At 37.9% G+C, this 13,168-nt stretch overlaps 1 protein-coding gene across 2 annotated transcripts in view; it reads right to left on the bottom strand.

The window, feature by feature from the left end:
• Positions 1-12,898, bottom strand: part of PHEX (phosphate regulating endopeptidase homolog X-linked) — a 99,558-nt gene extending 86,660 nt beyond the window's left edge. The window contains exons 1-3 of one of the 2 annotated variants that reach the window (XM_027731134.2): positions 12,787-12,898; positions 8,555-8,623; positions 7,224-7,385 (exon numbers count right to left, since the gene is read on the bottom strand). In XM_027731134.2, the coding sequence (XP_027586935.1) occupies positions 7,224-7,385; positions 8,555-8,623; positions 12,787-12,898 (343 nt within the window). The remainder of the gene's footprint in view (positions 1-7,223; positions 7,386-8,554; positions 8,624-12,786) is intronic. The other variant, XM_039391435.1, reaches the window with a different exon arrangement.
• Between the last annotated feature and the right edge of the window lie 270 nt (positions 12,899-13,168).

The raw sequence follows: 13,168 nt of genomic DNA on the forward strand, positions 1-13,168 counted from the left end.
CACTTTTTAAAGATACAATTTTCACTCTCTCGCAACCAAAAAAACAAGCAATGAAAAATTTTCTCATGACTGTAGTTAAATAATTGTTAAAAGTACTGACACCTTACTGACATTAAGGTTCTTCTTCCCTTTTTTTCCTTGCTGGCTGTAAACAATCCTCAGTTTCAGAGGACAGGAAGGGAAGCAGTCCAAGCCTAATGCAGTAAAAAATTATTTCACTGCATGTTATAAATACCTTTTTTGAGTTTCTGATGCATTATAGTCCAGATTTCTCTACTGTTTGCTAAATATATATATCTATATGGAAAACCAAACTCGCATTAAAGACTTGCAAAAGTCTTTCTCCATATGCTTAAAATTATCCTTGCTTAATTAAAGCTTTTCACTTTGAGTCTAAAATAAATAAAGTAGCAAGTCAATACACCTTTCTGGTGCTTATAATGTAGCTTTTACATTTTACCAAAGCATGTATTATTTTCACTTTCATGTCTTTTCCATTCTCTTCTTAAACAGCCTTCTATTACTTTCTTACCTTTTTTAATCTCAGTTCCCCATTGCAAATACTCAGTCACCAGAATCATCTTACTGGAGTACATAAGGACTTGAAATAATCACTCAAAGCAACTTTTGTAATGGCAACCTCCCTAGACACCACTTAGATTGCCCTTCCACCTGCTGTATTGTATGTTCCCACCACTTGCCACAGCAGAAGCATCCAGGATGTCAATGAATGGGGCTAATAGTCCCTTTTGGAAGGCCTTGTGTTGGCTTACATAGCCTGAGATATACCTAAAATATAATAGTTTCCATATTTTTCAAACCATTAATTTTTTTTCTTTAATAAAACTCACAATGTATTCTGCAGCTCCATGAGCTTATTCATCAGAATGGTCTTTGTGGAGCTGACGCCTTAATCTAGGCCTGCCTTGTTTTGATAAACTGCATCTCCCCCACCCACTTCATGATCTGGAGGGAGAGGGTTGTTTGGTTGGTTTGTTTCGGGGGGTTTTATGTTTGTTTGGTTTGGGGTTTTATGTTTGTTTGGTTTGGGTTTTTTTTTTAAAAGCCTTTAATAATCATCAACACATTTCCCTTATCAATTCAGGGCAATATGTTTTGTATTTGATACAATTAATGTCCCTCAGCCTATTTCTTGATGGCAGCGTCTGTCTCACCATGGATAGAGCAGTGACTCTTGAAAACAACCAGCCCATCATTATTAATTCTTCTGACATTCGGATGGAATATTTAATCATTATGAATTAATTTTGCATTAATGAGGACATAATTAATATGCATTTCCACAAGAATTAATGAAGATCTAGTAATTAATCAATACATATAGGTTCTAATTTCCAAGGAACATAAATAAAGTAAATCAAACAAATGTTCCCAAATACCAATTTCATGAAAAGATGCTGTATTTACACAAATAAACCCAATCAATATACTGACATTTTAGGGTTCCCCCTTGAAAAGAAATTCCCCAGTTCTCTTCTTGAATATCCATTTTAGCAATATGGAAGTTCTCAAGGAAATGGCATTGACACAGCTGTGCTTAAATAAATGTTTCCTAATGCTGTTCAGTGCCCTAATATACAACACATTTCCTAAACGGAAATGTTGTTTGTTTACAGTTTCAGCATTTTGTAAATTCTCTGAGTTTTGTATATCAAAAGATAAGCCCATCATGTGAGTTCCTCCAAAAGTCAACATAGCTGCACACAAACTGTAACTAAACTAAAAATCATCATATGGGGATTCGAGAGCCTCTGTTCACAAATCTGATTTCAATAATAGATCTTACTCTTTTGAGTAGTATTGCCCTTTTCCCTGCCATGCTCCTCTAGCCTCCCAGTGTTATGCTGTAGGGGATAATACATGTCATTATAATATTAGGCAGAAGAGTTTAAACCACATTTAAACCAGAAGATAGCAAGTTTCCCAATTGTTACAATATAGGTAGACCTCCATACTAAATGGCAGCATTACATTTACTTCATTATAGTAATAGTTTCAACATGTACTGCTGTGTCCTCCAAAGTATGAGTCCTCATTCTGTAAAATTACCAGTCCTAATACAGTCATCAAACAATTTTGAAATTCAGTATCTACAGATATGAACATATCATCCAAAACAGAAGGTCACTGTAAATAAAGGGGAAATATTGTGCCACACGTGGAACAGCAGTGAGCAGTGTGCCCCACTCTGGTTGTAGCCCAGGGCTCAGAGGAGGATGCCATTCTAGTCTCCCAGTCAGGGAGGTGCTGTGGGAATCCTGTGGCTCAGTTACTGTGCTGCCTTAAAACCTCATTCAGGAACCAAAATTATCTCCTTTCTGTATTCATGGTTTCCCAAAATCACCCATTACAAATACAACTTTCATCTTGAGCAGCCACAAAACCTGGAAAAGTCCTGGTTCCTCCACCTTTGATTTAGGTACTTCATTTTACCAAACAGCTATAACTTCTTGCCCAGAGAGATTTGCCTGACTTGTGCCACTTGTGCCACTTATGTTTTTTCTCACATTCAGATGAATAGGCCATTGTAGGAAAGATCTGAACCACTGAAAAAAAAATGTCTGTGCGATTGAAAAGAGATACATTTATAGCAGAAAAATCCAAGTAAAACAGCATTAAATGCTGTTGCTGTTTGCTGCTACCTTGTTATCCAGGAGCAGCTATCCAACAAGATACTGGAGACAAAGCCATAAATATCCTCTGAAGCTTTTATTTTAATTACTGCTGGTATTCTGCCTCTTACTTGGGACAGCTTTCAACTAGCTACCTTTGAAGTAAACAAATCACAAAAGATGGGTCATTAATACAGAAATCTGAGGATGAGTGTCAGCAGCTACATTACAGATTCCATGGGACACATCTGAGTTATCCCAATGGGTCCAACTGAGCACCAGTTGGACTGTGGGAGAAGAGAAAACAGTCCTAAAAGAGCCCTGTGGCACAAGGTCCTCTGTGTAGGACAGCAACCACTCAACAGCAACTTCTCAACATCAACTTCTGGGATTAGTCTGAAAGGACCACCCTACAGATAAACAGTATAAATTTCCAAACTGAGATATTCTTACCTTAATGGTTTTACTTATAAAGAATTCATTTTCCAAAGAGAACCATTGCAGATTTTATTTGGAAAAGTTGTCTACACTGCCAAGTTATTTTGTTTTCTGTCTGTCTCATTTTTTTAAAAAACCCACACATCATGTCCTGCTAAAAGGCCTCCATTTCTTTCTCTTTGCCATGATAGTAATTCCTCATTTTAAACAGACTTTCAGAAAACAATCACGCTACAAAGCTTAGCACAGCAAATCAGTCTGAGGTAGGTGTCTCATTGGGCCAGGAACAGTATGGAGACTTAATTTGTAAACTGGTTTCCACAGACATAAACTAAATATAAAAGGCCTGGAAGACACGTTAATAAACGATTCACCTAATTTAAATCAGCTCCTTTGCATCGTTGAGATTTAGGAATGTTTGTGTTGTTATGTATTGTTATTGTGGTTTTTTTAATTTATTGCTTCCTGCATGGTCACTCAGAGAAAAAAAAATAATAAGCCAGCTGTTCTGCAGACTTCAGAGAAAGGAAAAGAAAGTATTTGTTTCATAACCAACATTCACCATAGGTAATAGGTACTTATTTACTTGCCTCAGATTTCCAGCTCTGAATTATCCACAGAAAGCCACCTCCATTTCAACAGTAAGACAATAGCATTCCCGAAAATCTTAATTGAGATCAGCAAATCAAAACAGAAAAATTCATCAAGAACACAAATAGCTTTGCAGCAAATATTATGGTAAGTGAAGAAACATTTATTAACTCACAGAGACACTGCAGTCTTGACCTCACTGAAACTGTTGCAGTTTGAGATCACTCTCATTCATACAGCACATGCAACAAACCATTTTTTCCATTTTGAAGGACTCCAAGAGTACCCCAGTCCTCTCCAGGACAGTTCTACAAGGAACCAAGAAATTCTAACCCAAATATTACACATCCATGACCTGGATTTGGGTCATAACCATAACCATAACTCTCTGCTTTTGACATATTTCTGTCTATCTAAAATTATCTTCTCTACCTTCCTCCACAAAACATGAAATCCTCCTGTAGGTCATGTCCAAGGAAAGATCTAACACTTTTTTTATTTGCTAATATTTGCCAGGATAGGACTTTATTCATTTTGTATAGCCAGGAGATCAAAGTAAGTTACACATGTGGTTTGTGGATTCCTCTGAGAGCAGAAAAAGAAATCCAAGTGACCCTCAAACAAAGCATGGAAAAGAAATTAAAGGGGAAATGATGATATGGATTTAGTTTGAATCCATTCTAAGCTAGAGAAAGTCATGGGAGCACTATATATATATATTCTTAGCCCATTATAAATCCAAATCTTTAAAAAAATATTTTTAACTATCATATTAAGTTTTACAGATCTAGAGAAACCTTGAAAAAAATGTTTCTTATCCTGTTCCTTCAATCAGCTAAAGTTATGCAGGCAAAAAATCTACAACCCAGTAGTTCTTAGCTATTTTCCATTGACCCATTGCCATTCCACTCTTTGGAATTCCCTATTAGAGCACCACAGACCTTATATAACTATAAACCCGCTACACCAATACAGAAAATGTTCTACACTTTTTTGAAGCTGACATCTGCAAAGTCATATGCTCTTCTGTGTCTGTAACCTCAAAAAAAACCACCCCCAAAACCCCAAAAGGAATAGAAAAAAAAATCCTTTGCTCTCAAACCCAGTAATACCTAATGCAAGGTTCAGGATGTTATACAGCTACACCTACCGTTTTTTGGTAAGACAAAATTAATTCTTACACATGATACCCATTATCAACTGGAAGATCTTCTTCTGTAGCAAAAAAATATTAAGCTTCAAGAATATTTAAGATACGCTTGTGTAACCAAGGCCACAGGTCTTTGCCCAAACTCCCTTTCTCAGGAACAGGAACAGGCTTAGGAACATTCAGGGACCAGAAAACAGATTAGATGTTCAAATAATTTATTATAAGTAACATCATTTTTTAATATATAGCCTGAATAAATGCTTCCATCTATATCACACCATCAAAGAATATCAAATATGAAAAATGTGGCTTTCTGGCAGAGCCATGTTATCACTTCAAGATTAATTGTTTTCTTTAATATGATAAATATTTCACAACATAGAACTTGCGTAATAATCAGCTCTTTAAAGACTGGGGCTTTTTTAATGTACTGAGTGTCAAACAGGGACATTTACGATGAAGTACAAAGTTCCACTAAGAGTTCTCAAAGAAGGAAAGATTAAATTGGCTTCCAAGGTCTGGTCAGGCATATAACTGTTTCTCTATGCAAGAGTTATTCCTCTTGCTAGAACTTTTTCTAGCAAGACTGTGGTCATACACAAATTAATAACTCAGTGTTGAGCTAATTTATTGAAATAACTCAAGTGAAAACACAAATATACCTAGAGGCTGAAATTATGCCTTGTAATTTCAGCTGCCAACACTGATATCCAACACTTTTTTCCCCTTTTCCTTTTTTAATTACAAGGAATATGTTTTGAAAAGTTTATTAAGTTAAGGAGAAGATGGCAAATGTTGTATTAAAAGAACCTGTTGTACACCAACCAACATTTCAATATCTTTGTCTCTGTTTCATGCTAAGGAGCAGTCTAGGCCTCCTATTAAAATAGTTATACACTCTTTTTTTGACATAAAGTTTCCATTAAGCAAATACTTGGCATTTGGGTGTTTCTTTCTTGGTCTTGTGTTTTTCTACCTATGGATTAACAACTTTTAAAGGGACTGCAGAAAAAAATCAAATAAAAATGTGGCTTAGCACGATGTCCTTGATTAGGCTCTGTAAAGAGGAAATTAAGGATGACAGTCACAGTTTGCTACTCTATATTCAATTAGGACGGGCTTTTTGTGGCTGTGGTTCATGCAGGATGTGCAGTTATCTAATACAGCCCAATTCTGGCAGCAGAACAATTAGAATGCAAAGCATAACTTAAAACAGGCTCTGGCGATATTTCTTTCCCTTTGGTTGTGACATCTTCAGCAGACTTTAAACAGAAATCTTGAGATCATATCCTACCCTAACAACCCAAAGCCATATTCTGAAATCAAATGCAGCTTTTAAAATATTTGACAATGTGAAAATTGAATACGATATGACTGAAGAAAGCAAGTGGAGAAGGGCTTTGATGCTTACACACATGTATAAAATCTAAAGAAAAAGAAATCCTATATTTAAGCATAACATCCTAAAACTGACCTCTGTTCTGTGGTGAGCTCAGGGTAGGTTCTGATGCCAACTAAGAGGTCAATAATGTGCTCTAGGTGCACAATGCTCAAGCACACCAACAACAATATTAAATCTTGCACATCTCCCTTCCTTCGTATGATTCACTTTTAGCAAAGACTATAAGAATCTGGCTGGGTTTTCCTACCTAAGAATAATCACCATCCTTTCTTCCCAGTTGGTCTGCGGGGCTTCCTGATGAGGTGGCTGGAGCACAGAGTACAGCACAAACTCAAGTCACACGAAGATTAAAATACCTCTCTTCCTACACGTTTCCACCTTGGGGCTATTTTTTCCTCCAGAAACACATTCTTAAGCAGCCTTCTGTTTCACTGATGATAGCTCAGGTACTCCAATGGCAGCCTGAATGGCAACATGAAGGAAACCCAACACCCAGCTAACCTCCATCTCCGGAAGTCTGTGAATTGCCTCTGCCAAGAGCTAGGTAAGTATACTGGAAAATATCACTCTGGTTTTGCCTTATTATATTATTTCCTGCTGTTGGCCACTGTTAGACTGCTGTACCAGACTGGCAACTGTCTGATTCTGGGACATTCTTAAACGTGTGTGCTGTGCTTCTGCACTCTGGTCTAACCATTTACTGCAGGAGGGAAAGAGTTAAATGCTGTTATCTTTCCTTTTGGTATAATGAGTATCACTTACCTCTCCATTCTTCACTGGTAAAGTTTCCAGCAATTCTATTCTTCCTCCCAACTTCTGTTTCTGTTATAATTCACTATCTCTCAATGTGATTTTCAATAAAAACAACAAAAATACACTTAAAAGAGAACATCAAGTTGGGCTGTTGGATGTGATCAGAAGTGTGCAGACTTTTGGTCATTTCAAAAACAGCCAATTAACAAGCTACAGTGACAAGCCAATCAGATACTTTCAGAAATGACATATTTACCCTTTAGTTTGAGGTCCACATTGTGTCGCAGCCAAGGGTAAACACCATAGTTTGTCATATCTTCAGGAATAGGGTTATTATATATCCAGCCATCACATGCAAATCTATAGAAGTTCTCACACGGATCTACGGATTGATTTATCTTGCTCAGGATGCCAGCAGCTGTAAAAAAAGACACCACAGATTTTGTGGAACACTTTTTCCTAAGTAGAAAATTACAAAGGGCTACAGTCCAGAAATGATGATTAATGAGAAACAGACAACAACAACAACAACAACAAAAGACAAAATATCTACAATGAATCTTCTTGAGTGCCATAGAGCAATGATGACTGAATTTAGCACTACAGGAACATGAACTGCTGTAGCCAGACACCTGAAGACAGGCTTTCCTCATTGTTGTCATGATAGAATTAATTGCCTGAGGAAATTAGTAGCAAAACATATTAAGTAGATTGTGATTAGCATTCCAGAAATTATGCACTGTTTACCTTTAGCTGAATAACTGTACAAGAAAACAAACAAAGTTCTAATCTACCATACATTGGAAAAGACAATTGTGGTATTTTTAGCTCCATTCTGTGACTGCATCCCCACCAGTTTCTCTTGCAGGCCAAACTGGTAAGAGAGAAATCAGTCTGACAAGCCAGAAACAGTAGCTTTTGAGTACCTAATCATCAAATCACAGAATAGTTCGGTTGGAAGGAACACTTAAAGGTCACCTAGTCCAACCCCTTGCAATGATCAGGGACATCTTCAATTAGATCAGGTTACTCAGAGCCCCATCCCACCTGTCCCTGAACACTTCTAGGAATGGGGTGGCCACAACTTCTCTGGGCAACCTGTGCCAGTGTTTCATCACCCTCACCATAAAAATTTCTTCTGTGTAACTAGTTTGAATCTACCCTGTTTTCATTTAAAACCATATAAAGTGCGTGCCAGATCTGGCCCAAAAGCATGTCTGTGCTTAACAACTCGCTAGTTTTCTGACTACCAGAAAGGAAGCAAAAAAATACACCTGAAGGTCCAGTCACTCAACATTTTGTTTCCTATTAAAAGAAAGAAATGTAAACCCTATGGGAAACTTTGAGTCAACCTGGTGAGACTAGCATTAGACCAAATTAAAGTATGAATTTTAATTGTACAAAATAAACAGAAATGAAGCAACTTTGACAGTGGCTTTTAAAAAAGTTTGGGGTTGTTGTTCTTTCCCTCTCATTAATTAAGCTTTCTGAGTAAAATGTATAATGGGTGAAAAAATTAAATGGCATAAATATCTCATTAACATACTATAATCATGATATAATTGAGAGGATAAAATTGCTGCTTACCAGCTTCAATGCATTCTGCAGTCAAACAGTACTGTTGCTTCGGATGAAACTTTATAAGACCTTGGCTAACTGCAAAATGGAAAACCATAATGAGATCATTTGCAATGAATTTTGACAATTGCAGCCAAATGTTGTGTACTCAGTCATTCAAATGTCAGCGCAACCTCTGGTCCCAATGCATCTGTGACTACACTGATTTAGAGCACTTAGAATGTATATTAAGTAAATCCTGCAGCTCGTAACAAATAATTTTCCCTTCCTGGGCCTACTTTCTCCTTCCTCTCTCTTTGCTCACAGGCAGCACAGAGCAAGTGTGTATCCCAAAGTTTGCACAGTGCCTGGAGCAGCATCACTTCAGCCCTACTCACTGAGAGTGAACACCACACGATACAACAATCGTTGTTGTTATCCTCCTCCAGAGATCCTAGAAACACAGAGTCATGGAATGGCTTGGGTTGGAAGGGACCCTAAAGGTCCTGTAGTTCCAACCCCCCTGCCATGGGGCAGAGCCACCTTCCACTAGACAAAGTTGCACCTTTTGCAGCTGGCTATGCAACACAGAGCTCACCGGCCACCCTCTGCAGGGCTTCCACAGCTCCTCCAAGCTGTGGGGCTCACACTGCCCTGCAGCAGCTCTGCACTGCCCAGCACAACCCAGCACTGATGGGAGGCATTCAGGGTCTCCTTATTCCAGCCTGGAATAAAGCAGATAGTAATGGGCACAAGGATAGTCATGGTTTGTAAAGCACAGCCCAGTTTCTGTCTGAACTGTCTCCCAAAAGCACTGTAATAGCATTTGCTTCCAAAAACCTTGCCGAGAAGAACTGTGAAATTGTCAGTTAATTTTGCTCATCTTTTAAAAATGTGTGTTACAACTGCCACTGAAACTTAAGCACAGGAATTGCTAATCTCAGACACTGCTGTCAGGCAGCAAATATGCAGATAATTGATACTTGGGATTAGGAAGGGAGAATCTCAAGGGGCAGGTGAAATAGAACTCACTAGGTGTGCTCAGTAGACACAAAGAAATGTCTCATTATATCCATTATCTTGACAACAGTCCATGGCAAAAACAAAAAAGCAAAAAACACCAAACAAAAAAACCCAACAATGGAATATATTATGGTTCTGTAACTTTAGCAGTGCTGACAGTTATAAAGCAATTTCTGCTGTAGTTATATATTGTTCAAAAGTGACAGGAAAATGTGAAATGGTATTTCAGCCCAGGAAAATTTTATTATAAAAAAACCTAAAGCTAGAATTGAATATAAAGCTGTTTCACCTCTTCCAACCTCACAGCTTTAATGACAGAAATGGTTGGATTTCAATCAAACTTTCTTAGAAGTTGAGAAAGTAAAACTATTCTGGACAGCTTTACCAAAGCTTGCACTGGCTCACTGAAACACAATACCTTAACCACCTTTGTAAATTAGCCAAGAAATACACGAGATTTTGAGGCATACAAACATTGTAGATGGAATATCGAAGAACAGTAAAAAATAGAGAAATTGAGATCTCCAGAACATGATTTTGAGACATTACAAATAATGAACTACAAATAATGTCCCTATTAGCTAAGTGTTGCACTCCACTCAACTCACCGTTTTCCTCACTCTGAATTTAGCCTTCTAGAATCCACCCAGGTCTTGAAAGTTTGCTAGACATTTTGTCTTAACAAAGCAGAGAAAGGAGGGGAAATCCCAGACCTCGTTTCATTCTTAATCTGAAGCAGCCCTTATGGATTCGATACTTATAAACAAAAGTAAAATACCATTTCAGCTGATTTTGTTCCACTTACAACTTTACCACTAGAACAAATTAAAAAAAAAAATCTTTGGCAGTAACATTTCCCTTTTAATTACCAGCTAATTTTGATTGAAAAAACTTTGCCTGGTTTTATTCTCTTGTCTTTTTATTGTTAAGATAATTAAACATTACATTATTACCTATAGTTTTGGTTATAACTCTCAGTGAGCCATCTTCTTCCTTTATAAGCCTGTTTCCAGATTCTTAAGCAAATACAACTGTATTTAGTTTCAAAAAAAATCTAAAAGAGGAAAAGACACAAATAAAGTGAATAATCCCATAATCTGAGAAGCCCAAAGGGCTACCGAGTCAGGAAGAGAGGCTATCAAATTGAACTTCAAAGCTGCCTGACTTCTCACCCAAGGGAACTAAAGAGTGATTGTCTTCCCTTTGCTCTGGCCCCAGCTCCCAAGGAGGAGGTGGCTCCTCCCTGCCATAGCCCACACCACTGACAAGAGTACAGCAGGCAGGACCCTCGGGATGCCAAGTGATTCCCCTGGTAGCTCCCCACTGAAATCACAGTGAAGTCACAGCCCATATGAGCAAGGAACAGTAAATAAAAATAATGATTCTCCCATATTCTTCTTAGAGATGTAGGAACTCTGAGAAGAAGAAACAAGAGAAGCAGGAGAACGCTATTTTTCACTCCTCAGGTTGGAAAATTGATTTCAGGTGTACCAGAAACAGCAAGTTTTGAAGACTAAGTGAGAACTGAAGAAAAAAGAACATCCTGAGGTGCCTGAAATTACAAGAAATAATGATCTCCTTTTCTGCAGTCTAATAAAACTAAAAAAGAGTTAAACTCAAACTTACAAACAAAACAGTGTCACAATGAAACATGGGAACACCTAATTGATAAAATGTTAGACCAAAACAATTTAACTTTTTTTCCTTTATTCTTTTTGGTTGAAAATTTCAGACAATTTCCAAAAAAGTACTAAAATAATTTTGGTTGACCCAAGGCCAGCATTTTTATTTTCTTAGCAGATACGCCAATGAAAATTTTGGCACTGAATCCCTGGCTATGGAACACGCCACAGCTCACTTGGAAAGCTGATTGATTGTAAGAATTAATATATTTGCTTGGATTTTCACACCTAGTCTGTGGATAAAGCACTTATCTGAGAAGCTATGGTGGTAAATGTCTATTGCTTTTTAAAAGCAATAAACAAACAATCTAGTGCAAACAAAAAGAAATAAGGTCTCTCCATTATTACTCTCTGGTGTTTATATCGCAGTCTCAAAGTGGAAAATATTTTGGGGTTTTTTTTCCATCTAGAAAAAGTATTTTGCACTAACAAGTTGAAGATTCAATCCTGCTCACATTTATAAAGAGTTTAGTGTATTGACTGGGATCACTCACACAGAAGTCACTTGCATGCAAATGTTGCAGAATTTGCTCTAGAGCAGACAAACATCAACCAAGTGTGAGCCTGGAGCATTAAGTATTCTATAGAAAACTTGGCTTCATCCTCTGTGTTGTGATTATAAACAAAGGAGACCGTTCAAACAAGATCATAAAGGACTGGAGGGAAGCAAAAGATACCCTTAGAGGCAAGGTTTCCTCCAGCCTAGGGGAATCTGTGTTGGTCTAAAGAAATGACATGTTGGGCTGAATTAGTCCAAAAGAAGATCCATCTCTGCAAGTTCTTACAGGATAAAACACTTCTTCTTCTTCTTCTTCTTCTTCTTTGCTTGGAGTTTCTGGGTACATTTATACTTCTTCATATCATTTCAGAAGTGTAGGCATATGCTTTCATTTGATATTGCAACAAAACCAATCCACATTTTCCAAATCCAGGAGAGGAAAAACTAATTCCTTCTCTATTGCCTCTAGTTACAGTTTATAAATCTGATCAAAACATTTTAATTTCATCTCAGATGCACTCTTTATGATTTTTGCAAAGGCAACTTTGCAATTCATCATAGAAGAACAGAAAGATCTAAAAAATGTGCACACATATGCACTATTTGAAGCTTTCTACAGGAATTTTAGTCAAGCCCTAAATGAAAACCAAATGTTGGAAAACCCAAAAGATTCTATAAAATGTGTGCACTACAGATTAAATTTCAGGAAACAGAGAATATTGCTCCACATTGGCCACAACCTGTGAATTCATAATTAGTATTACTGATATGCATAATCTTACCCATTTCTGGCCATTCTGTCAAAGAACCCAATTCTGGCTAGAATACAAATTCAGCATTCAGAAAGTTACATGAGTTCACATCGCATCTTCCAGCTCTGGCATTCCCACAAGAAGAACTCCTTTCCTGACACATATCCCCTTCAGGATAGACAATATAAAATGGGGGAAGAGGAGATCAAGATTTTCCCCAAAACACATTGTGAAGCACAAACACTGGCACCAGGCAGACAAGCTGGGGAGGGTTGGGTTCAGGTTAGTTCCAACATTTTCACTTACCCAAGAAAAGCGCGGTGCCAAGCACAACAGTGCTACTCACAAAGACACCGAGGGCGATCCGTGTGGCTTTGCTGGCTCCTCTTCTGGCCTCTGGTGCCGTCTCTCCTTCCATCAGGATAGCTTGGGGTGTGCTTGCTGTCACAGAAGTCTGGTTTTCCCCTGCTGCTGTGGTGTCAGTGTTTCAACTGTTCACAAAATGTGCCCATGAGCTCTCCTCCTCCTCCTCTCTCCTATTTAAAACTCCATGTTTCTGTCATGAACCATTTCCTAGGCACTTCCTGCTCTCTCCTTCTCAAAGGAAAATCACGTGTAAAATTGTAGCTGTCTCCTGTGTTTTCCTCTGACCAGGAGGAGGGAAGGCAAGCGGTGACCACTGTACGTA

The sequence above is a fragment of the Pipra filicauda genome, unplaced genomic scaffold, assembly GCF_003945595.2.
Source record: "Pipra filicauda isolate LSUMZ 115617 unplaced genomic scaffold, ASM394559v2 scaffold12_size5214236_pilon, whole genome shotgun sequence".
NCBI lineage: Eukaryota > Metazoa > Chordata > Aves > Passeriformes > Pipridae > Pipra > Pipra filicauda.